At 39.8% G+C, this 27,460-nt stretch overlaps 1 protein-coding gene and 1 long non-coding RNA gene across 4 annotated transcripts in view; one reads left to right on the top strand and one right to left on the bottom strand.

The window, feature by feature from the left end:
• The first annotated feature begins 406 nt into the window (after window positions 1-406).
• Window positions 407-27,460, top strand: part of LOC119566540 — a 52,279-nt gene continuing 25,225 nt past the window's right edge. Inside the window, exons 1-2 of one of the 3 annotated variants that reach the window (XR_006291235.1) lie at window positions 407-1,393; window positions 2,000-2,002. This is a non-coding gene — a long non-coding RNA (uncharacterized LOC119566540). Of the gene's footprint in view, window positions 1,394-1,999; window positions 2,003-27,055; window positions 27,198-27,460 lie in introns of those variants that run through there. The other 2 variants (XR_006291234.1, XR_006291236.1) reach the window with 2 other exon arrangements.
• Window positions 11,012-27,339, bottom strand: NFIL3 (nuclear factor, interleukin 3 regulated). The gene is made up of 2 exons (XM_007056787.4): window positions 26,217-27,339; window positions 11,012-12,916 (listed from the first exon to the last, which is right to left on the bottom strand). Exon 2 carries the CDS (start codon window positions 12,717-12,719, stop codon window positions 11,334-11,336), a length of 1,386 nt encoding a protein of 461 aa, XP_007056849.1. The 5' UTR covers window positions 12,720-12,916; window positions 26,217-27,339; the 3' UTR covers window positions 11,012-11,333.

Here is a 27,460-nt window from a genome sequence, read left to right as displayed (position 1 = left end):
GAACACTTCAATCTCTTTGGTCACTCGATTACAGACCTAAAAGTGGCAATTCTTCAACAAAAAAACTTCAAAAACAGACTCCAACAAGAGACTGCTGAATTGGAATTAATTTGCAAACTGGATCCAATTAACTTAGGCTTGAATAAAGACTGGGAGTGGATGGGTCATTACACAAAGTAAAACTATTTCTCCATGTTTATTCTCCCCTCCTCCCCCATCCCACCATACTCTTCCTTAGACATTCTTGTCAACTGCTGGAAATGGCCCACCTTGATTAACACTACAAAAGATTCCTCCCCACCCCCACTGCTCTCCTGCTGGTAATAGCTCACCTTACCTGATCACTCTTGTTACAGTGTGTATGGTAACACCCATTGTTTCATGTTCTCTGTGTATATAAATCTCCCCACTGTATTTTCCACTGAATGCATCCGATGAAGTGAGCTGTAGCTCATGAAAGCTTATGCTCAAATAAATTTGTTAGTCTCGAAGGTGCCACAAGTACTCCTTTTCTTTTTTCAAAGAGGATACAGTATATTAAAACAAGACACTGATGGTTGCAGCCTCATTGGTCAAGACTGTTTTCAGTTCAAACAATCTTGACCAGTGATGCTGCAGCCATCAGCAACGGCCTTGGTTGCTTCGGGGTTTCAGAGACTTTGGGACATGGTTGTTCATGGAACTGAAATAATGACCCTGCAATTTCCTTATTTTAGCAGATAACTTCAGCTGTTTAGAGAAAGTTTAAACATCTGGGATCTAAACTAACAGTGATGCACTGAAAAATAGAACATGCTGAACTCATAGTGGAAGGCCATGTTAAATGAATCCTGGGAGAGGGTGTCCCTGATCTGTATGTGAGAATGGGGAGAAGGAAGAACAAAGTTTGGATTAGATTTTTGGGAAACATGCATTAATAATCCTGGATGCCAGAAATAAATCTGCCCACAAATTATATTAATTTGTGTACAGTGCCTTTCCCCACTAAGGACCAAACCCGACCCTTGAGTGACGTTCCACAGGCAGCTAATGGTAGAAGGAGGTGCTGACATGACTTTATTACAATCACACCTTTAGGAGCCAGAGTAGGGGCAGAAGACCACAGCATGGATGGTCCTCTGTCTCTAAAAGGTCCCCTGAGATCTGGGCAGATGTGGGAGGAAGACAGGAGGTTATTTTTCCTAGGGAACCTCATGCCACGGGTTTTTCAATGTGAAGGGGTGATCTAGATTTGAGTTACTTAAGAACAGTAAGCATCGACAACCCCTGTGGTCTTTTGAAAATAAAGTGTAAAAGCAAGAGAAGTACAAGTTAACTAACCAACATACGCAAAAAGAAAAGGAGTACTTGTGGCACCTTAGAGACTAACAAATTTATTTGAGCATAAGCTTTCGTGAGCAACAGCTCACTTCATCGGATGCTCACGAAAGCTTATGCTCATATAACTTGGTTAGTCTCTAAGGTGCCACAAGTACTCCTTTTCTTTTTGCGAATACAGACTAACACGGCTGCGATTCTGTAACCAACATACGTTAATCAGATTGGGATAGTTTCTTTATAAAATGGGTACTGGAGGCTCTGAGAGTTTCCACACTGCTAGACTTTATTGTTTCATATCCTACATATAATAGCAAACTTGAAAGCCAGCTGGGTTGGTTTTATTTGTTTTATTTTATTTTATTTTTTTGGATAGTCTGACATGCTACTTAACTCTTCAGCCCATTTATATGAGCAAGATCATAAGATTCCAAGAACTCTAAGGAGGGTATGATTTTTTTTTTAATGACAGTGAAGAAATCAGATTCATTGTTAACTGTTTGTTAAAAAATGAGAGCTTTCCAGCAAAATAAAGTGGTCTTTTAGGAACTTACAACATGAATACAGGTTTTGTTCCCTCAGGATGTCATCTGTAGGCCACACTTACATTTTTGCCATACCTGAAGAGGCCACTGTCCCTGTTTCAAAAGCCAGCATACCAGGAATGCAGATATAGACACAGAAAGTTCCAAATAAGTTTGGTAGTGTGCTTTGATGGACTGCTGGTTCAAACAGCTGTTTCAAACAACAGTACATCAAAGCACACTATGGAACTTTCACTGTGCTGTAGCAATGTCCACACGGGACATTATTGCGTGGCTAGCCGGTGCACTGTAGATTTACACACTGGCTAGCCATGCAATAACATCCGATGTAGACAAGCTCACATCAGCCTATGGGTAACATGGTGGTGGTGTCAGTCTCACAACAGGCATAGTGGACTGATTTATTTTTTTTAAAAAGCATATTTTCTTTGACATCTCTCAATATTTTGATATGATTTACAATAAAGTTTTTTAGTCTGGGGTGTTGTCTAGAAATTGAGGTGGATTAATGAGGAGTCACTCTTGAGAGAGAATCTTTTGCTCTTTTCTATGACAGTCAACATGCCCTTTAGCACCGTAAAGTCATGGTCACCTCTCTTAGAAGTCTGTTCACCTCATCTTATACCTTTCACCATCTGATATCTTTCCTGATATTTAGCCTTAATATTTTCTTTTTAAATTTGTCATATTATTCCCAATTACACTCCATTTTACCGTGCTCAGTAATTCCCTTCCCTCCTCACAGCCCTCAAATATTTACAGATGATTATCATATTCCCTTTAATTGTCTCTTAGTCAAGCAATCTATATTTAGCTCTTTTAATCTTTATTCATTCATGAGTCAACTCTCCAGCTCTTATTTATTTTTGTTGCTCTCATCTGAACTTCTAGTTTATCAGCATCTTTCTGGTAACAAAGTACCCAGAACTGTGTATGCTTTGTTCTGCTGCTATGGCTCTCAATGTATTTTTTCACATTTTCAGTTATTTTATATGATACAGTATGCTGAGGTGTTTTCAGTTGGATTGTTATATAGGCCATTAATAGCTTGATTTTCAGAGGCACTGAATATAGCTCCCATGGAAATCAATGGGAGTTGTCATGCTTAGCAATTCTGAAAATGAGGCAATAAATATATTTATATACTAGATTGAGGAAAGTTTTTAGGGGACCAAATAGTTAGAGATGGAGGTTCAAGGTCCACTCTCAAAAATGCACATATTGTTGTGTGCCTAAATGAGCACACACAGTAACCAAGACTGCATGCACATATTTAGAAATGTTTATTTAGATGCCTAATTAGCCATCAGCACACCCAAGTATTTGATTAATATAGAAAAGTGCAGCAACCGTGCATGCAGAGATAAGCACATGCATTTTTTCACAGGGGCTTCTTTCTGACCCCCAAGCTCCCTCATTTTCCAACCCCCACTTCCCCTGGTCCTCAACCCCCCTGGCTTGCCTGACCTCTGACCCTCTTTCCTGACTCTCTCCCCAGCACATCTGCAGAGGTGTGGGCAGGACTAGATGCAGCAGGACTGAGCTGATCTCTGTTGAGAAGGTGGCTAGGCTGCCGGACAGTGCTTCTTCCTTCCTTCCGGGATGAAGATGTTTCTCCAGAGCCGGGCATTGGAGCCTGGGATCCACCAGGGAAGCACCAAGCCATGGAATAGCACCTGCTGTGGTCAGGGGACCAATCCCGCAATGAAGCAACAGCACCAGAGCCCCGATTACTCCTGGCAACCTCCCCGTCTCTCTGCAGTCCATCCTCTCATGGCACCCTGGCTCCCCATTACCCTGGGGTGGTGGCTCTTCCTGTACCTTCTGAGCCTGCTGCTGGCCATGTAGGTGGAGGCCCCAGGCAAGGGCGTTTGGATCTAGGGGGCAGTGACATCCCAGCGGACCCCTGAGCTAGTCAAAGAGTGCAACCACCTCAGTTTCTGCATTCACATAGGTTCAGATTTCGCCTTCTGTGTGACTACCTCCTGCTGTATGTTCCAGCCTTTCTACCAACTTACTTCCCTCTCACCCTCTGTACATCAGAAATTACCTGCTAGTTTACATACACATACGTGTCATTTAACCTTTCATTTCCAGGTGGCCTGCTTCAGTTTCTGTGGAGCTCAGCCCAGCTCTCCCAAACAACAAGGTGCTCACCATTCAGTGTGCTGCCAACTGGCTGGAGGAGCACTCCAGGGTGCTGGCTTATCTCTTGTGTGAGTACAGCAGAGATAATGATTTTGGGAAAAGCACCCAAAATATCCACTTATATGAGACGATCTTGAAAAGGTGGGCATCAACCATATTGGTGTGCAATTCAGGGAGTGCATCAAGCACCTAAAGACCTTCAACCACAAGGCTAAGGATGGCAACAGCAGGTTTGGCAACTTCTCATCTACATGCCCCTTCTACAAGGAGTTTGACCAAGCGCTTACCACTGCCCCAAGACTACAGCCTGCTGTTTTCCATGACATAGTTCTGAACACAGTCACATATTCAGACCAGATGGAGAAGGGACAGCAACAGCACTGTAGAAGATCATGCTGGAGCAGGGACTGGTGTCCCAGGAACAGGCTGCAGAGATGGAAACCCAGAATCAATCCACACAGCCACATGGGCTAGTGGGTGTCATATGTGTAAGCCACTGTAGTGATCACCTCACAAACCTCCACCACCACAGCACCAACAGTTGATTTGCCAACATAAAACTGGAAAGCCATCTGGGGTAGTCAGCTTCCAGAGGAACTTGCAACCCAGTTTCGGACAGGTATGGACTCCCTCATTTGTCATCAGTGTCCTGACACTGGATGCTCAGGCAAACTCCTCACATAGCTCCATAAAGGCACTTCCTCATGAGGAAGTTCTGGAGCCACTGCTAGTCATCCCAGGTCTGCATGTCGTTATGATTCCACCATGCTGTGTTAGTTGTCCTTTTACGGGCTATCTATGGGGAAGCCTCAGCAATTGCTGCAAACCTCATGGCTTTCCAGGCTTCCATGTATGAAACCCCCTCTGAGTCCCAGTGCCACCTTCTGCAGTTCAGAAACAACTACTGAAATGTCATCCAAAATCTCACAAAAGGTCTACCCTACTACATAAACACTTCATCCAACACTGACAGATCCATGGTCCCCTGTCTGGAATGAAGGGAAGCAAGGAGAATGCAGAGCCAGCCATGCCTCAGCTAAGTCTGATCATGGGCTAAAACCCAGCAGAAGAGTCCAGGAAGGACAGATAAGATCTCCCACAACACACCATGAACCAATTCCTTGAGCAGCTCAAGCTCATGAGGTGCTAAAGAACCCTGGGATAAACCCCCAGAAACATATGTCAACTAGTATCAATCATATGTAACTGCAGCACTGGTGTGTACAAGGATACACAGGCATGAGCATGTTCGACTCTCCAGTGTAGACCTTTGGAGGCAGGCTTGGATAGCAAGCCAGGACACTGGTGAACACTGTGGACATACCCTGTGTGTCTGCTAGATGGCCAGTTGATGTCCGCATTAACATTGATGTTGCTTAAGGATTCCCCCTGATTAGCCCCATTTATCTTTAGTCCCTTAACCAGGGCTGGAGTCTGCCTGTTCCTTTAGTGGAGTGCAGTGAGGGAAGGGAAGGATGCAAGAGACCTTTACATCTCTTTGCACGACCTATATAAAATCCTGGCAGAATTGCAGACCCTGTGTGCAGAGCATCACACAGATTTCTCCATCTGTATTCTCCTGGGGGTGCATAGTGCCCCAAGGGGAGTGGTGGAGAGAAGGCAGTACCATCCTTTTATACTAGTCTGTGGAGTGAGACTGGCATGCGGGTGGCAGCTGGCTGAATCATAAAGGATGTAGTAGCAAAAGCACGTCCCTTCCAAACCTTGGAGCTCAAAGACAAAATATCTCTTTCTTTGGCATGGAGGAAGGGTGGCTCCACTCGACCTTGTACTCTGAGCTATATAGCTCATGTTTTACTCAGTACTCTTACAGCTTCCAGTGAAGAAATAATAATAGCAAGCCTGCTTCTCCTCTCACGTACATGGTTGTAAATGATGTGTAGCTCTAGTGAAGTCAATTTAGTTACTCTGTTATAAATTTGGTGTCAGAGGAGACTAAGCTCTAGAGTTTCTGAGGATCTATGGGAGTTTGCCTGAGTAAGGAATGAGTCAACGATGAGGACCAGATTCTGCTATTCTTACTCAGAAAGATAAAATTGCTTATTCCACGCATGAGTAGTCCTACTGAGTAAGGATAGCAGAATCTGGCACTGAGTAAGGAACCCAGGGTTTCGCCTAGTATTTTTATCTTTGGACTTGGCATTCTGTACTGAACACGTGTTATTTACTCTTTTGCAATTCATCCTGAAAGTTGTTTGGTTGTATTCATGTGGTTACCAAGTTTATGTTGTGCAATAAACTGTAAACGTATTTTTAAAACAATATGGTGTTAATAAAAGCCATACTTTAACAGGGTTTTCTGTAGATGTTCTACTCAGTTCATTGGGTGTTTCCTGTTTTCAAATGCATATTCACTTATCAGCAAGTAGAAATGATTTGTAGCATTTTGAATTTTAGTGCACTTTCAGCAATGGTCACTAGGAAAAATACCTTCTAAGGCTAAGGTACAGTTGTAAATTTATATTCAGGATAAGTTCAATGGAAGATGCTTGCTGTGCTTTTAAGACCACCACCTGTGGACTCACTTATTTTCACAGAAGACAAGTAAGAGGGGACATGACAGATACCAAAAAAAAAAAAATAAATGGTATAGAGAAGATACATCAGGCATTCCCCCTTAATTCAAGAACAACGGAATGTTCAATTACACTGAAAGGCAACAAGTTTAGAACTAATGAAAGAAACTACATGTTTACACAATATATAATGAACTGATGGAACTCCTAAGCCTCATTGAGGACAAAAGTTTATGAGGATTCAGAAAAGGATTAGATAAGTATATGGGTAATGATTATAGCCACAGTTACTTTAGAAGGAGAGAGACAGAGATGTTTCAGGGCATCAGTCAACCATTAACTGATGGGTTTAAAGAAGAAACTTACCCTCTGCAGGTATTCCACAATTATCCTCTACAAGCATCTGGTACCGACAACTATCAGAGTCTGGACTAGATTGTTTCCTTTGGTGTGGCATTTCCAATGTAAAATAAGGATTCTTCTGTTGATAATACTATTATGTTTCTAGTTTTCAAATGTGAATTTTCTTAAATTTCTTATTTTAAAGCATACAAATAATTTTCTATGGTATTTTCAGTTACTCTATATCAGTTTATGTCAATTCAACCAAAATAAGGATTTGCATCAGCTTCTAGGATGCAAATATTTTCCACTGGATTTGATAGTATACAAGAGCACACATGCTGTGTTCTGTTTCCGAACTTAGCATCCTCCCCTCCCCTCCCCCACATAAATGCTCAATTATCCTTTTTTATTATTTTATTTTAAGATTTTGGCCATACAAAAACCCTTATCTGTTCTTTTTATGTCATGCAGTATATCCTGATAGAATAACAGTGTCAATCTTCACAAGACCACACCCCTCAATAAGAGGTTTCAGTAGGTCTGTATATTTATTGTGTGTTTTATGTTTATGACCTGTTTTACTCATTATTACGGCAACTGTGTATATTTCCACTTATGAGTTTCAAATGCCACTGTACATCAATAAATCCTATTTTTTCAGTGGTCATGTTCAGTTGTGACTCAAAAGCTTAACAGCTTAAATTCCATTGTTCTCAGGACCTTAGGATACAAAACTAATTGTCATGTATTGCTACACAAATTCCTAATATTACCTGGCTGAGCTATTTGCCTACAAATAAAAGTTGGCCATGGACAGCTATATAATTCTTGTTTTTTTAAATGAGTCAGCTTTTGGAAAGTACTATATGCACATTTGAACAATCCATTTATTCCTTAACAAAACCTGTCCTCACAGTGACCTTCTTTCCCTTTATCTGAGCAGGGATCCATCTTCAGCATACATTAATATCACTCTTTGAGTTGATCACAGAGGTCACTAGAGAGCACTCCTCCCTCCCCACCCTTCTTACTCTGTCATGAGTGTAAAACCAAGCTCAAAACCAAACTCAGGGCTTGTCTACTCACAGGATTGCACTGTTTCAAATAACGGCGTGATTTTAAGTTGATATAGTTAAACTGGTGCAAAAGATTGCATGGGACACTCTCATTTCTATTTAAACCAAGATTATTCAGTTTAGTTTAAGTTGATTTGGAACTTAAGCCAAACCAAAATAAGCCACTCAAATTGAAATAAGGGTATCCATACAAGGATTTGCACAGCTTTAGTTGAAGTGTGTTTATGTACAAACAAAGCCTCAGATCCCCAATATGGGGATTAATGGACCAGCTATTGCAACTCTTTTAATGTGGGTCAAATTTTCTCCTGTGCCAAGAAACACTCAGCGCAGGAAAGGGGATGTGGGATTAGAGCCGTCAGGGACATGGTTAAGACTCCCTGATTCTCAAATATTCCCAGCTGTGATATAAGGGACCATATGCCCCCTGCAAATTTCTGTATGGGAGTGGAGTTCCACTCCTGCCTTCTCCTGTCCAAGTTAACCCCCTCCCTCCCCTGACATGCTCCTGTGTTGGGGAAGGGAAGTTGGTGTAGAAGTCAGCTATGCTTTATATCAGTTAAGAGTTCTCAGCTGGCCAGTTTTGGCCAGATTCTGGTGCAAAAGGGACAGAACTGTGGTTGAGAACCTGGTCCTGTATGTGCAACCTCCTCCCTGCCCCTTATAATGTAATTTTATGTGAGATGCACAACATTACTCACATGAAAAAAAATCTTTCTGTCATCACCTTCAGAGCTGATGAGATAACGCCTATAGACTAGGCTGGTATAATGCACGTATTCACAGTGATTTTAGCAAACAACATATTTCTTTTAAAGAAAGCAAAAAGCTAAGATGCATGGGAGAGTACATGTAACACAAGATCCTGTTTTTAAGCCAGGTGCTACTGTTGATTTCTGGTAAGACTCCCCAACAACCATTCCTATCAAACAGTAGTTGCACAAAATAGAGACATACAAACCAGTGCAAAAATATAACCATCTAGAAAGGAGGGCAGAATTTATCCATTACAACAGACAACCATACGTAATAAGAGCTAAAATAACCAAACAGATGAACAGCTAAAGATGTAGGTCAGCTTACACAGATGTCAGTAATCATCGTTTTAAATCATCCCACTGAACACATTTTGTTACACGAGGAGATAAATAATATCTAAAATATTTTAAAGAATTCTGTGGTTTCTTACAGAAGATGTTTTTCAAGCAAACAGCTCATAGCAATCATCTTCTAGTGTTTCCAATCCTGTTCATTCACTTGCAGTTCCCTTAGTTATATTTGATAATCCTGGACTCATTTTCAGAAAAGTTAAGGTGTGTTCCCTCTATTACTTGCCAAATGTACACAAATCCTAACTATAGTGTCTATTGCATTATTAGGACATGAAATAAGAGTGGGTGATTTAAGAGAATGGTGTACTTCCGTTAGCAGCTCTGAATGCTTGGTTGCAGTTCAGCAATTAACAGGCTTTGTGAATGCAAAGAAATGTGAAAAATCACCAGTTGCTTCTATTACAAGGCCAACACACAGAACACAACCATGGTTCATCAGCCACAGAAAAGACAGGGTGCGAAATCCTGGCTCCACTGAAGTCAGTGGGAGTTTTGCCATTGACTTTAGTAGGCACAGGATTTCACCCAGGTTCCACAGCTATAGAAAGTTGCTTCAGATGTTCTTATTCACCCAACATTCCCCCCACCGCCAACTAATTTAAATCTGCCTCTCATTCTTAGGGAAGTATGAAATTAACATCACTGACTCCAGTTTTTTTAAATCAATGCTGGCTTAAAGGAGGGCGAACTATGGATCATGGCAATTAATCGTGATTTTCTCCAGGAAACCGTAAGGTGTTTATGAATATTATTTTTTTTTAAAATTATGGCAAATTATCTAAAAAAAGAACCCTGCCAAATGCAGATACTATTTTAAAAACTATTTAATGTTTAAAAATGTGAGAATTTGACCAGCCAAAGTGATAGGAGTATAATTTAGCATGAAGTCTTCATGCCCTAATGGCTCCTCACAAAGAGAAAAAATACTGACTCTAACCCAGCCAAACATAGTGTGAAACACTTATTGCTTGTGCAAAGATAAAAGGGAGCTGAACTGCCCAGAAGGTTTGAGTCTCTTATTTTGTCTTCTTTACACGTAAAACTCTTGATGCATCGTACAGGGACATTTGTTGTCAGCGCACTAAAGCAGATCAGAAAATTTCAACAGAATTTTTTTTTGGACAAAAAATGGAAATTATATTTGTTTTAGAACTTCCCCCCCACACACCCCTCTTTTCCATCCAGATCTAGATCTAACCACTTCCGGGGATCTCGTATAAACCTTATTTCATTCCTATAACTGGACCCTGCAACCCCACTGGTAATACCATAGTGTGCTTTGTAAGGGTTTTTAACCTGTGGATGTCCATATGGCTATGGAGAGAACTACTACATCCAGGAGATGCAGAGTCGTTTTGCGTGGCCTGTCTGTAGATAGCCTACCCCATGCCTACACAGTGGAAATTATGCAAATCCCCTGTATTTCAGGCCTGGAACACTGATTAAGGGCAGAGGAGCTGCAGCAGGATTTACCTATTACTCCAGCTTCATGGTTCTGTGAATTACAAAGATCCACAATCTTAATTTTATATGGAGAATCAAGCTATACAAGATAAATGTCTCAGTATCTGTCTCAAGAAGCTGCACTGAAAGCCAGATATTCTTTCATTTGAGACCGTAGTAGAAACATTTCCTTAATATTATTATTTTGGTATATCTACTGTAATAAATAAGGTAAGAAAGCTTGATCTTCAAATTTACATCTCTTTTAATCCATCAGTCCAGTTTCTATTCTCCTATAAAAGAGCTGTAAGAAAAAAATGTGACCGAGGATTTTTTCCAAGCATGTATGTCATAAATTTCAATTTGGTTTATTTAGGCTGTAAACCTCAAGGATACGAGTGAACTGAAATACATTTTGGAAGACTTCTTATTTGATAATTAACAAAATATCTACATATTTATAGAAATCAATTGACCTGGAGTAGATGTTCTGTGTTTGTCACCAATATTTTATTGTAACTGGTAACTTGCACACTTTATAATAGAACAACAACAACAACAAGGGGAAAAAAAGGTTCACTATATACAGCCCCCATACAGGCTACTTGACTATACACAAGGCATAGTGATCATAACACAACCTAGTCTTCATAATAATTTGTGCACAAAAAGACACCGTCAATCAGACATTATGTGAACATTACAGTGAAATGACATCACAAGTCCAGTGAAAATTCAGCATAATACAAAACATATTGATCTACTGCAAACGACAGCCTTTAAAACAATAAGCCTTTATTCAGTAGTAACTTAACCAGAGTCTGAAGCAGAGATCTGTTGTGTAGTTATAAGTCTTTTAAGTGAAGCAACCTCTGCAGATAAGTTTGCTATGCCCTGCTTCAAATACAAGTTCTCTGACTCAGATACTTTGTAGACATTGTCTTTAATTTCAACAACTCCAGTTTTGCAACCACTCTGAATTTTTACATTGAGTTCCTTTGGGTGCCAGTGTTCTGGTTTGAGAGACCAGTCTTGGATATTAGTCACTTGAACAGAGAAAGGAGTGTGAGAAGAATGTACCAAATTTTGTGCATTGTGCTTTTCAAGCTCAAAATGTCTTTTAGATGTCATCTCAACTGGTGATGATAGTTTCTGTGTGGCATCATAGTCACTATCCATTGCTTCCACTTTGATTTGCATGGCTTTGGCCTTAATTCGAAGCTTGTGAGGCAGTGCAGAAGAGTTCACCTCTGGAACTTTAACTGTTGCGTGAACATTTTTAAGTTCAACTGGGGAATGAATTGGACCTTTAGGGACCTGCTGCTCATCTTCTCCATCAGATGACTTTCCTATGATCACATCATCAGCTTCTGAAGTTCTTGGAGAATTACTGGAGGACCTATTAACTTGCAGCAGAGGAGGGGAATGTGAGTACCCATTAAAGGTATTTACTATGTAGTTTGGAAACATGGATGCTGTATAGGAGCCTCTATCATCTCTTGACTCTCTTGCATAGTTCTCCAATTCCATTGGCTCCTGCTTTATAACTTGAAACTTATTTTCAGAACTTCTGCAATTATTCTGTATAGGACTTGCTTGAGTATGCTCTACTGAGGATACTTCAGACACATCAGACAAAGAGCTTTGTGGAGAGTGTTTGATGACAGAAATACAACTACTACCTACCATAGATGGTTCATGTTCATCCACAAATGAGTTAATATTTGATTTGGAAGTTTGATAGTCCTGGAAATACACAGCTGTTGAATTACTGAGCTTCTGTATCTCTTGGGCATATGCTGCAGAGCTAATTAAACCAAACTTTAGCTTCAGTGAAAGCAGCTCAGCCTTTAACGTGGCATTCTCCTCTCCTAATGCAATTAGTTTGTTCTCTAAGACAAGGTCATTCAGTCGTCGTTTTTCACGAGATCTTTTGGCAGCTTCGTTATTTTTTCGTCTTTTTTCCCAATACATAGCATCTTTCTTTTCATCTGGAATGAATTCCCGCTTTCTCCGACATGATGAAGATTTGTTTTTTCCACTATTTCCTTCATTAAGTATTATGTCTTCATTTGTAGCCAAGTCTTCAGACACTTCTGTTAAAGTAGAATTAAGCACCATGATTTTGTCCGTATTGCTACTTGTGTCAACAGGTGCCTGTTCCTTTTTAATGGTCTGCATTTTTCTCAGCTGCATCAGAAGCAATTTTTAGTAGATCTATGATGAGTAACAGAGTGAGCTGTTTTCCCAGTGCTTCTCAAACCATAACTACCTAAAAAATACAGTAATTCTAAATCCATATGCATTATTCCTTTTGTTTCATATTATTAAACAGAAGAATGTTCAGATCCAATTTACTTCTTGAGAGATGTAATGGGAACCTTCTAAGTAACCTGTAACAAATAAAAAGCACCAATTATTAGTTGATTATTGCTGATTTTCTGCTTTAAAATGCTACTTTCAAAATACATAATTTAGAATAATGATTGATTCATTAAACCTACTAGACTACAAAAGAAACTCAACACTTACAATGATCCAGTTCACTTTATGTAACCAGCTAGCAGCTTTTCTCCCTCCCCCATGCAATTAAAAAACTTTAAAATAATGGTTCCTGTTTTCAAAACAAGTAAAGTCTGATCCAAAGAAAGGCAGTAAAAATAACATTTGTTTTTGATTCAATAATAATGTTGTCATAGAACTTCCCATTACATCGTTGACCAACTTAAGCCTCTACACTAACAGATGACTAGACATGTTGATTAGCAGCACTGGAAAATATCTTATCCCTCCATATAAAGATCTCTCTTCCGAAAGCAGCTGTGGTGTGTGATTCAGAAATGTTATATATTTGGGTCCATTACAGATTAAAAATAACCCACGCTGATTTAAAGAGGTTAGAATGCTTTTTTCTTTGCCTTAAAATAATGACAGAGAACACATTCCAGCTACACAGCACATAAAAATAATTAACTTTTAAAACATATATTATTTTTACATTTAGTATAGAGATCACATGACATTTAAGAACCCTTTTTGCCTGGTCATATCAATATAATTTAGTTTAAGCACAAGTTATATAATTCTGACATGCCACTTTTTTTCAAAAATCAACAACAAAGAAAAAAAATATTACATAAGGTTGATCTCTCGTATCTAAAAGAAAAAACTATTGAGCAATTAGGGAAATTACATTAAGATAACAACATTTACTAACATAATTCTCATTTGAAAAATGTTTTTACTATACCACAGTACAATTTAGCAACATTTAAGGATACATAACTGCAGCAAAACACTGCACAAATTAGAATAGAAGTTTAAATCTGAAATGGGATCATCAACTAAAGAAAACTAGCTTAACCTTTAACTCAAGACATTTTGTCATTAAAATTTGACTTAGCATTTAAGCTGGCATTTTGTATTATTTAATTCATATCAATACAAAAATACTTTGTTCTCATAACAAAATTTCTTTTTGATCCTAGACATACTTTCCCTCCATACCAAATTTTCCATGGTTAGTCATGTTCCCGATAAAATAAATTTAGCAAGACAACTGCTTTTACAGACTATCTGTATGCTGCCTGCATATTTAAAAAAAATAAATATATCAGTGACTTTAGCTTAATGTCACTATTTATTGGGCATGTGTTTACAATGACTAATGAAACTAATTTTAACTTTATCAGCTGGGAAAGTTACAAAAAAAATTAATGAATTGTATTCTGCCAGTTTCTCTTGTCTTTTCCAGAAGGCAAAGTGGAGTGAGTGATGTAATAACAATTAATCAGGGATCATAAAGACTTGGGTTTCAAGTTGGGTTCTGTTTCATCAAACCATGCCAGCTCCTCTGTCATGAAAAATTAACACGTTTAATAGAACAGCTAAGCAGACTTTCCTAAAATCCATGGTTAATTACTGGCTTATAACTATTTGTCTTTGGTAATGAAACCTTAATGGAAAATGAAGTCAAGAGCTAACCACTCCATAGACAACATTAACTATTTACAGCAACAGCAGCACCCCAAATTACTGTGCTTGCAAAGCAGAAATATAACTAATATACAAATAACTACACAATTAGGCCTGATCTAAAGCCCATGGTGAAGTCAATGGGAGTCACTCCATTAAGTTAAACATGCTTTACATCAGGCCTTTAAAGAAAGAAACCCCCCACCACATATCCCCACTCTTCATATAAAATCCTCTATAGTTTGTTTTCCTAAAGTACCATTACAGCAATTCTGCTTATTACAATGCAATATTTTAGCATTAGTATAACTGAATGCAGTATAATACTGTTAAAAATTCAGTGTTGAACATATGGATCTTAATGTACGTTTCTTTAAATGAGTCAGAACGCTTGCAATACAGGTAAAATGTTTAAATGCATCACATAATGTTGTGTTACAGTAACAAAAAATATAATCAATCTGGTCAACTGGAAATTGAAATCATTTCCAGAATGTTCATCCTTTGACTTATGTCATATAAAATACAATGCACAGGTTACATTTACATTATTCTGTTGCACGGGGATTACTGGATCAGAAGAATTCTGACCAGTAACTATCTTGGTATGTTATGAACACTGGCAATCATATTTATTCAAGTCATTAAATAATTTTTGGCTTTCCAATGAGGAAATGTATCCACTTTCTAAAGTACATAATGTGAAACAGTATACCTTTTCTATCAAATATCAATGAAAACATATCTTTACCAGAAGTTATGTATTTATTCTTTTAGACTCTGATCCAATTCTTATTGAGGTCAGTGGGATACAGTGGGCCTTCAGTGGGAGTTGGATCAGACCCAAATGACACAGAGATTTGAGTAAAATATAAAATGTAGTAGATAACTGAAATCAAAATCAGATACCAGTCATTGATACTCCTAGAAGAGGGGATACTTATATACATACAAGCTTATATCCTATACATTAATTTTCTGTGCTGTACAAGTTGGAACTTCAAGGTCTTTTTAAAGTTATTAGTCATTGAAAATACTCAACAGTGATAGGGATTTGATGATAATTAGTTATTTGTACGTATTTTTTAAATATTTACATTATTTGAAACTTTCAAGCTATATACAAGCCAGCTTAAGTAGCAACATGATCTTATTACAATTATTCTCATCTTCCTTCCCCTTTCATTCTTATTGTGGGAGTGTGGTGTTTTGTCTTTCAATTAGATTGTGTTTCAAGGCAAGAATCGTGTCTTTGTATGTTTTTGTACAACATTCAGCATGAGACCCCAGTCCATCCTGAATGAAGCTTTGGGGCACTACCATTATACATATAATTAGGAACAATAATAATAAAATAATATTAATAGTAATAAAAATAATAACAGATAATTGGTAGGATCAGAATTATTACAAACCCATCCAAACACCGAATACTCAAAATTCAGTTCTTTACCACCAATCTTCTCTCAGTCACTGGGAGTTTTGAGTATGCAATGATTCCAAATTCATATGGACTTTCACAGGGCAATATTCAGGCCTCAGGTTGCACTTAAGCAAAAAAATACAACCAGAGTGGGCTGTAATATTTCGCTTACTGCAGAGTTCATGCGCCACAGGACTTCTGCAGATTGGGGCATTCCAAGGAGGCATGGTCTGCTTGTTTCAACAAACATATCTCCTGTTTTGGCCACGCTCCATCTTGTGCATATTACTGGTGCCCTTGGCATGAATAACCTGAATGAGGGAGGGACTGTACATGAGTCCATGGCTCATCTAAATATGTGTTCAAAACAACAGTGCTTTGCAGGCAACATTCATATGCGTCCCCGGCCTGTATCCATGTGAGAAGTTCAGAAGGTCTAAATTTGGCCAGTGATTTTTATGTCAACCTTATATAATTGCCACTTATGTCAAAAGCTTTGACATTATGCTTTTGGTAAATCATTAAAGCACCAGCAAATTATTAGTTCTATCAGTATCTTCCTTGAACATTTCTATCATCTTACTGAAAACTGCAGTTATACAAACAGAGAACTAAAATCCCTTATCTGTTAATGGTTTTCCTTGCGGATCAGCCCAATACAGAGTCTGTAAACAAATTAAATTCCATCTGATGATAATGGCAAAATGCTTTCAATAAAAACAGCCATTTCACTTCAATTGTATTTTATAATTCCACTGGAAAACATGAGTATTTACACATAAACTAATGAACTGTAATGATTCCTCTGACTACATTTCAAATTCCAATATTTTCCCTTATGATTAATTTTGCAATTACTTTATCACTCCCTCAAAGTATTCTAAAACCAACATTTAATACTGCTGTACATTAATCACTGCTGATGGTTTTTATTTATTTAATTATTTATTGGGTTGGTTGACGTTAATGGCATTGAGTGCCAGTTCAACAATGTAATAGCATTCAACCCTATTAACTTAATTACAGACCCAATCCTGCTCCACTGCAATTTTGCCATTGACTTCAATCCGAGCAGAGTCCGACCTCAGATTCAAGAGCTAATATGACTGTTCTCTAAAATTCATACTAATGAAACAAGAAATGATGTGCACAGAAGCCATGAGATGTTAATTTATCCATGGATTTTAAAATATTGAAGCACTCAGATATTCTCAAGATATTATAAAAGTCCTGATCATGCAGCTCTTACTCACATTCATATTATATACTTAAATAAGCACAACAGTTACAGGACTGGGCCATAATTTTGACTCTCTTTGTTCTTTCTAATGTAATCATGTAGGTCAATTGTGTGTTGAAATATGCACATGTGGTTCCCATACATGTGTGTTTCCCAAGCCAAAATATGACCCATATTGTTTTACTGAACAAGATTTACATTCCTTAGCAAAGAATGATTCTATATTTATCAAAAATAATTTGCATTATATCCATGATTACATTCTTCAAAAATGTTTTATGCAACTCTTTCTACAGTGTTGTTTTAACATTGGTTGTTATCAGGGCCACCGAGAGGATTTTGGGGGCCTAAGGCAAAACCTAAAACTGAACCTCCCCACCCGCATCCTTCCAAGAAAATTATCATGGAAACAAAAGAATTTAAGAAGAGAAGAGGGGATAGGGTGTCAGAGAGACCCCAGGCCTGTGGGATCACTGCCCTCCCTGTGGAGATAGTGGGGAGGGGCTCTGCCCAGTGTGAGGCCGGGGGCTGCTCCCAGTCCCACCTCTCCCTGAGTTCCAGCCCTACTACTGGTGGGAGTGGTATTCCTAATTCCACTCCCACCTCCGGGCTCTCGGCCTGGTGGGTGGCCTTGGGCCCAGTGTGATGATGCCAGTGGCGGTGATGGTGGGATGTGGGCCCCGCTGGGGTGGGCAAGTCACTCCCCACACTATTGATGGTGGCCCCAAACCTGCGCCCAGATCCAACACCTCTCACTCAAACTTGGCCCAGTTGCCCCTCCATCATTTTGGGGTGACTGGGAGAAACTCTCCCCTCTTCCCCCACTCCGGCAGCCCTAGTAATTATTTCTGTTCCCTTAACATTCTGGTGATGACTGCACTGAACCAAATGAAATACAGTTTCAAGACTTTTTTTGAATCACTCTGCAATTTTCTAAAATCAAAAGTCTACAAATCTTAGAATCCTCCCAAGAGCAAGACTACTGCAAAATATTCATTTCTAATATTTCTAAAGTGAGAACCAGGTATTCTGTCACTGTGACTTCTTAGCACCTATTTAAATAAACACTGTCAAGTATAATATAAACAATTTGCTAAAGCAACCAACCAAGCAAACTAAATTTAAGTATATATATTTAGATTTCCAATTGTTGTTTTCAGTGTTTTGCATAGTTATCATTAGATATGTTATCGTTAGCATCCTGTCATGGGGCAACTATTTTAAAGTCTCTTCATGAACCAGAAACACTGGCATTCCTAGGCACCCAACCCAACAACCATTTTGCACTCAACAATTCTAAAAAATTAAGAATATACTTAGTATTTTCCATCTTCAAAGCACTTTACAAATATTTGCTGACTAACTGACCCCAACACCTTAATAAGGTGAAGATGTATTATCATCCCCATTTTCCAGCTGGGGAAACTGAGGGTGCAATTTTGAAAGTGAGCATGCAGCCAAATACTACATCTAGACTAAGAGCTAGGGATGTGATTCTCCTGTTCATGTACTCATACTCATGCCAGCTCTCATAGAGGCAGTACAAATATAAATAGCAGTTTAGCAGTGGTAGAACGGGTCACGGCAGCAGTGGCACAGCTGAGCCATGCTGAGTACGAATATGCCTGAACCTGGTGAATATGTACTTGACTCAGCTCACCCATGCCTCCACTGACACCATCAAGGCTACACTGCTATTTATACTCATGCTAGCTCCATGAGAGCTAGCCCGAGTATATGTCCTCAAGCAGGGGGAATCACAACTCTAGCTTGTAGTGTAGATGTAACCTAAATTAACAGGTGAGTCTGAGGAACCAAATCTTCTCCACAATTTGGAGCCTGTCTACAACTACTCTTTGCAGATTATAGGGAAATGTAGTACCATGAATTTCTACTGCCCTGGGGATAGATCTTCACCTTGAGTAAACTGTCATAGTTCCATTGAAGTTAATTCAGTTATGACACACTGAAGTTAATGAAGCTATGACAATTTACCCCAGCTGAGGATCTGGCCGCTATGGTCTGAGCCAAACCCCACTGAAGGCATTCAAAATAATCCCATTTTGAAGGCATTCAAAACAATCCAAAATAATCGCCACTGGATCCAGAATGCCAGCCCTCATGCAGGTTTGTGGGTCAGCCAACCCATGCAGTTTAGATCAGATGAAGTTTAGCCTTTCTGGGACCACACTGGTGAACAGGATTACATGGTACGACTGAGTGGCTGCTCAAAGTTACAGAGGAAACATGATAAAATTAGGATTAGAATTCTGATATTATCTACTATTTTTAATCCTGTGCACATAACACACCTCTCTCAAATCAATGAGCATCTTAAGGGTTTAAAGACTGAAGGGTCAATCCATAATTAAATTACAGATCAGTGTAATACTCATTATGATGTTTTCACACAAGATGAAACACTTTGGATAAAACTTCTTTATTTTACTTTTTTAAAGGTAATAAAAAGAGGAATCTACTTGATTCTCTTACATTCACATTAAGTGTATTGTTAATGTATTAGATTCTCCACAGTCGCACAAATACAGTAAAGCTTATCAAGGCAACTGAAATACTATAGTACTTCCATACTGTCAAACTTGAAGCTGTACCCAGCAGGTTGAAGTCTTATGAAAGGCCTTCAGTGTTAGGAAACACAGTTCTGTTACTGTTTATCTTAATAATTACAGATTAACTCATTAAAGTATAGTTTGCTTCTCAAAGATTAATAACACAAATTATGCAAATAAAATCATCTGGAGAGAACTGAATGTGTGTTAAAAATAGCTGTTGCTCAAAAGGTCAGTCAAGGTTAGTAGCCCACATTTGACCTATATTTTCTTCCTATTTGTTTGGAAAGCCTGTGTAATTCTCTATTGATTTTTTTTTTTATTTTTCCAAAACAAATGCTTCAGTGCTTTGTTTTAGAAAAAATCAGTGTCCTTAATTCAGAGTACTTAGGAGCAATCTTAATGATAAGCTGGTAGTGTAAAGGTGCACAGAAAGACATACTCAGGTAAAGAAACATATTTCATTATTATGGTTCTAATGGGTTATTATAAAAAATACTAAATTGAGCTAAAATAATTTGTAAAATTATGAAGACTATAACAGGAAGATTTTTCCTATGTCACTTGCTGCTTCATAATAAACATTTTAGATTATGCAAGATCACTATTTTCATATTAAAAGGTTTCCAAAAACAAAATCACAACCTAGCTAATTTCAAACACTGAAAAAATTCTTTTGTTTTGTTTTCCCCTCAATTAAAGGCCATAAGACAAAAATACAAAAATGATTATGGAATGTTGTTTCAATTATACCTAAAACAAATAACATTCTTATGTATTTATTGTATTGTACTCTCACCAACCCAACATATGAGCCAGATCCTCAGCTGGTGTAAACTAGTGTTGTTCTATTGAAGTCAGTGGTACTATGTCAATGTACATCAGCTGACGATTTGGTCCTTTTTCTCTGCCATAAGAAATGACGTGCAAAAAAGTGAAACATCATGATGTAATAGACAATATGTGTAATAATTTCTAACACACATTGCAAATGAAACAGAAATAGCAATATATGTAGGCCCCAATCCTGCAAGATGATCCACATGCATGGACCACTGTGTCCACGCAAAGCCATGGACTTTGCTTGGACTCCATGCAAATGTAGGGGTGGGTCCATCCCCACAGAGCCAGTTGCAGGACTGGGGCCTACATTGAACTGCTTGTGATGCAAACTCCATGAGAGGTTGAGTGTGGTCATTCAGTAAGAAACCCTTATCAAGAAACTCAGCAACAGAACAGAAAACTGAGTCAAAGCTGTATGATAACCTTGCAAGATGGTAACTAAAACAGGATACATACAAAAAACCAGAAAATATTCCAGCACAGAATGACAAGGAGTGAAAGCTTTAAAAGCACATTCCATTTAATCTTCTATTTACTACCACTCGGATGTGAACATTTCTTCCTTAACTTGTTAAAACAATGAAGAGTCTATGCTCTGATGAGTGTGGGCTTCCTTGACAAAACATATTATCAACAAACACAAAATAGAAGAATCTAAGCATGTGTTAATAATAACCAATATATGCTAAAAATATGAACTTCATTTTATTATAACAGTATTTTTGCTCCATAATCAAATTATATAATTTTCCTACAGACAGCTCATTGCCACTGTTTTTATATTGTAAATCCACAGCAGAGAAAACTAAAAAAAAAAGTTGTAAAAAGGGTATTTCTTTCCAATCAAAAAGAAAATCTCTTATGTAATATCCAGGCTCAGAATTTACAAAGTCTTTCAGTATTCCTATGTTATGCTAATTTGGACAAGCACCAACTCAAGTGTAAGTTAGGCAGGAAAAAACACAGGATATCAAACAATATATTAATGCTAATAAATTTCAGGCACACTTTTTTAAAAATAGAGACACAGAGAAGGAGTTCTCAAGGGCATTGTTGCTATCACATTTTGAATCAAATTCAATATGTCTTCATTTTTCAAGTCCTTACTTTTGACAGTCAAGCTCGCCCCACCACTGTCAGTTAAATTTACCAATATTTGAATGAAAATGTTTACCTAAATGGGTTTTTAACTCTGAAAAATAGTTTAACATTTAAATTAATTGATATTTTGCCTGGGAAGGGACCGCAGGATTTGGGCATATATTTGCATCTTTTTTTTATTACATATCCTAAGCACATTTATATCTCAAAACTGGCTGTAATTATCATGGCAAGGTCACCTGGAAGAATCTATTAAGCTGATGACTCAGACACATTACTTAACTGTGTGTAGTAAGACTCAAACAAAGAATTTTATTGTTCGAGTTATTGCATCACAGTGATGTTATAACTGCAGCTCACAAAAATATGGCAACAGGGTTGCTGTCTGGAAAAACAAACTGCATAAATGTTGTTTGCATAACCATTTGCTAAAGTAAGTCAGCTTAAAATGAGCAAAAGATATCTTGAAATAAAAAAAGACAAGTGCTTGAACAAGTAGAACAGTGACTGATATATTCTGTTGACTATATAATCATGCTATAATCAACAAAAGCAATATCTGCGTGTTCCACAATTTTCAGCCAAAGTTTGGCAAATACCGTTTCTTCATAGGCTAAGAAAAGCTGTGAGGAGGTCGCAGAAGTTCATATTGCTTGTGGGAAGACTGTAAGCTTTTTGACACCTTTTAAATCATTTCCTTAGAAAATCAATTCAAACAGAAATGTGAAGCTTTGAGGGCAAATCCAGGAAGCTGGATATTTTGAAAGCTAGTTAACAATTCCTTGGAGAATAAGTCAAGCTAAAAATAGAAGATAACTAAAAATGGAAAGTGAAGGCAGATAATTCTGAAAAATGTTAAAACATTAAAAGTCAAATAAAGATATCTATAATGTAACAACTTTTATAGTAGTTTCTGCTAGTGCCAATAATGTGAAGGAGCATTGCTCAGTGTTCCTTGATTTTGCTGGTTTAAATCATGTCTTGGGACAAACCTGCAGACCTTATTCAGTGAAAATTCCTGTTGAAGTCAGTGTTTTGACTGACGACAATAAGAATAATGCCCTTAGCATTATATTAATGTAGGCTTTGTGTTGCACGAATTACTGAGTGTGGCAAGGTAAATTCAAAATAGATTTTATATACAGATAACTGGAGCTCAAATAAATTTGTCAGTCTCTAAGGTGCCACAAGTACTCCTTTTCTTTATACTTGAATTTGATCATTCAAGATGCAAGGATAAGGAGTAATCACAGGATATTTTTTAAAAAAGAAAAGGAGTACCTGTGGCACTTTAGAGACTAACAAATTTATCTGAGCATAAGCTTTCGTGAGTTACAGCCCTCTTCATGGGATGCAGACTAACACGGCTGCTACTCTGAAACAGGATATTTTTTGAACATATTTGTCAATAACGCCAAATAGATACATTGTCACATTGTTTTGAGTCAAATTCAGCAAAAGGCATAAACCCACTTAAATAATAAAAATTTGCATGACTGTGTCTCAGTTTCCACTTCTGTAAAACGGGGATCTTACCTGCAGCACAAGGTGTTGTAGCAGTAAATTACTTAATAGTGTAGTGTTTGGAACAAGTGAAGTTCTAATTGTTATTACCAGGCTCAGGACTGCAAGTGTTTGGGGGGCTGGCGGGGGGGAGAGGGGGAGGGCACAGTCTTGCTCTATAGTGTGCTTGACTCTAACGTCCAACAGAAGTAAAATTCTCTCTCTGTGTAAAATTCAAAGACATGAGCAGGCGACTAAACTATGCGAGCCGCCCTAGAAAGCCCAATATCGTACGCGTGGCTGCCAAGCCTAGGCACAAAGGCTGCTGAAGCAGGGCGCTCTGGTTGGTGCAGGAGAGAACGTGGGAGCAGGCTGAATTGCTTAACATGTTTCCATTCTCAACAGAGGGAGAGACGCTTCCTTTCCCCTCCTTCCCTCCCCCCTTCGGCTTCGTGTTAATGAACAGCGAGTACACACACTACGTGACTGGAGACGCATCCCTCCCACTGCCGAGCCTGTTCTTCTCTCGCTCGCTCCCTGTCAGTACAAAACAACCGAGTATTATTATCTTGCCTTATTTACTCCGCTTTCCTTAACACTCGTGCTCAGCCCAGGCTGCCCTCCCCAAGCATTCGCCTCCTCCCGCCCTTCCCGGGGCTCAGGGCTGCCTCCCATCCGCCCCCAGCTCCAGAACAAAGGAATGCGGAGCAGCAGCAGCGCCATCCGCCTCCCCAGTCACAATAACCAACGCCTAGTTCTGCGGCCCCTCCCCATGCAAACCCCTCCCCCCAGCCCCACCCCTCCCCGGGTAAGACAGCTACTTTGGGAAGGGGCTGCTGCTCTCCTCCAAGCAGTAGGAGGTCCTCAGACCTGCACCAGCACTCCCGCCCAATGGACTCCCACAGCCCTTAAGCCTACCCTTCCCTCCCTCCCCCCACAAAAAAATACACATCCATCCACCCTCCTACCTATGCACCAGCTACATTGACTCCACATGGGCAGCAGGGAATATGTGCAACAACAATAATACACACTGTAAACTGGGGGCCGTGGCTAAAACCAGGTTCGGTTCCTGGAAAGAGCTTGTCCTCCTGAATTATCTTACTTATTTAATTCACCTAAGAAAGGAGCCCAGTCTTCTCAATAACGGCACATGTAAAGACCCTGCCCCCGATTTTGCATCCCCGGCTTCAGCCGTTGAAACCAGTGGCAGTTCTGGCGCCACAAGGAATTCAGGTTCGGGGCCATTAATAGTTTTCAACATATAAAGGAAATATTCTTATTTTCTCATTAAGCATCATCGTCATTATTCTAAGCTTTGCCTGTGTACACTTTATTGTGATCATAGGCAGAGGATAATCAAAAATTGGTTTAATATAAAATGTAATACTGACCTACATCAGCTTTTCTCATGTGACATTCTAAACCACCAATATTTAACGTGAATGGGATACCCCTTCCCCCCGGCCTCCCACCGTCCCCCGCGTTTTACTTCGCCCGGGTTCATTACGATCATGAAGGGAGGTGACAGACTATCTTGCTTCTTCGGTGCTGTTGGCATGATCTAAAATTTGTATCAATCCCTTTAATATTTTTTTTTAAATGAAAGCCAATTCCTAGCAAAATGCTTAGCGTCTGGGAAAAATACCTTCCTAAAAATACAGCCTTATCAAAGCGTGGGGTTAAAAACTCAGCCAAATGGCCTTGAACGTCTATTTGTCCAGCTCTGGAGAAAAGACCGAAATAGCACATGAAGCCACAATTGCTAAAATGTGACAGGGCTAAATATAGATTAACACAAATTTCATTATAAGGGTATATACCACATTCAGCAACCACGAGTTACCTCCCTACTTACCATTTGACTACTTTCCTTGTTAAACACATCTTTTAAAAAATCTGTTACACTGGCATTTTTTTTAGCCTGGGATTGTCCTAGTTTCTTTGTATCGAGATTATAAAATCGCGTAATTAGCTCCCTCTTTCTACCCTGACTGCCAGCAAATTCTGTGGTTACATAATGCAACATTTCCAGGAACTATTAAATGATCAGTATTGTAGTGTCTGAAAAACAGTGAGCAAAGTGAGGGAAAAGGCACAGACAAATACAAACTAATATAATTTGAGAGAACTGAATGCTACATGTACTCTTTTCCATGTATAAAAACAAGATCCCTGAGCGCAAAGTGAATATGTAAACTCGCCGACAGTCACTGACAATCGGCATAAAAACTCCTTATTTGGTGTGAAATACACAAAAAATTAGTGCATTTAATGATCTAATTCCCTAAATCTGCACCAAAATTACCAAAAGTATTGCACACGCAACACACACACACACATCACATCCAAATGCTTGCCAGTACACAGTGAACAGATTATGCAATGTGCGAAAGAACAAGACCCACAAACCTTCCCTCGGGCTTGCTACACAGTCAGAGAATAAAAAGGGTCTGAGGTATGTTGGGTTTTTTTAATCTATAATAGGTAAATTTTTAAACAGACATTTTCTAAATTCCTTCTCGTGTTATTATTCCTTTAACTAACCTTCTTTTAGCAGGCAAAACCAGTATTTTTAATCAGCTATTTCCCCACTCCTCCAGATATACCCTTTCCCCACCCAGAGGGAGATGGATCAGCGTCAGATCAAATCTCCCTGGCGCTTTTCTCTATGAAAACATCAATTTTCCTCAAACAAGAAGACATATTATGCAACAACAATGTAGCCAAAGCCAGCAAACAAGCAGCAGCAGCAGCTCCAAGTCTACGTGCTGTCCAGAGGGCGCTGCAATCAAAGCGGCCACCTTAAGGTGGCGAGTCCCAGTACTGACATGCTAGCAAAAGTTTTTAATATAGATATACATAATACACACACGCACGCACACATACACATCGCCAACACGCGTCTCTACCCAGCTACGTGGAGCTATCGAGAGAGATGTACACACGCACACACCGATAAGTGTGTAAGACGGGGTAGGGGAGCACCACACCGAAGGATCCAGTGTAGACTACAAGCCATTACAATGTTACCTTACCTTCATAATCGCCACTGGTAGAATGGAATAAGCTGTAGCCTTCCAGCAAACCGCTAGCTTTTGCCCCTGTTCCTCTCCCGATCGCTCTGGGGAGCGGGACGGGAGAACTCGGTGTGAGGGGCTGTGAAGCCCCGGAAGCCCCTTGCACCAGTCCTGGGCGGGGAGCAGCTTCGGTATCAGCCAGAGCGCGAACGCGTCTGCGGGTGCTACTGCCGCCGCCGTTGGAGAGGGATCTGTGTTAGTAGGTCAGTCCTGTACACTCCTCACAACGCACAGTCCTCATGCCAGCCTTTGCTGTGACTGGCAGCGGCCCGTCCCCAATCAGAGCTCAGCGCTCTCGGGGTGCAGCCAATGGATGCCTCCCGGAGGGGAGTAATAGGGGCAGGCCCAGACTTGAATTGAACCCCCTTTCCTCCTCCCTCAGCACTCCCCCCCGCCCTATGGGAGCGGTGTGTGGTACAGTAGATATATGCGCTGGGTATTGCATAACCAGCCGAGGGGCGGGAGGGAGGCTGCTGACATTTACGTAATTACCCAAAGGAGAGCCAGAGGCCAGAGTTAAGGTGGAGACTTTCTCGTGTCTTTTGCTTAGTGACTCTGGAACACTTTCCGCCGCAATTTAGTTACCCTGTAGCTTTTACAGAGCTCCGGTGCAAACAGAGGCTGTTGGGGCGCAGGCGTGAAGGGGCACAGAGAAGAGGCGAAATATGCCCTGCTGGCTGTCGGCATGGGACAGCACAAATAAGCACGCCGCCTGCTTGTCCTACCCCGGCGGCCCCGGGAGAAGCGGGGAGGGGGGGCAGAAGCTACACACCCCCCACACCGCAACAAGCCTGTCAAGCACGTAACACGCTGGGGACAGGGAGCCCCGAGTCCCTTCCCCGCGAGTGGAGGCTGTGGTCCGTGCAGTGGCAGCGAGGTGAAGAACTTTGAAGCCTTTGTAGGAAATTAAAGAGAAAGATGCGCGGGGGAATGAGGCCTGTGAGTATGGGTAGAACTGGGGGGAAGGGCAGTCTTTGTATGGAAGTGTCTGTTTGCAGTGTGAATGTCCCTACTGTGTGTGTTTGTGGGGCTGTGGAGTGAGGGTGTGTAGTGAGCAAGTGTGTGTGTAAGGGGAGTGATGTGTGTGTCTAGAGAGTGCCAGAGAGCCTTTGGAGAGTGCAGCTCGGTGTGGCTGTGTATTTATGGTGACAGAGCATATATGGGGCGGGGGGGAGGAGGAGATGAGGGGGGCTGACTTTTTG

Source organism: Chelonia mydas, chromosome 5, assembly GCF_015237465.2.
Source record: "Chelonia mydas isolate rCheMyd1 chromosome 5, rCheMyd1.pri.v2, whole genome shotgun sequence".
NCBI lineage: Eukaryota > Metazoa > Chordata > Testudines > Cheloniidae > Chelonia > Chelonia mydas.
Note: the sequence above shows the minus strand (reverse complement) of the source record. Positions and strands in the feature narration are given on the sequence as shown.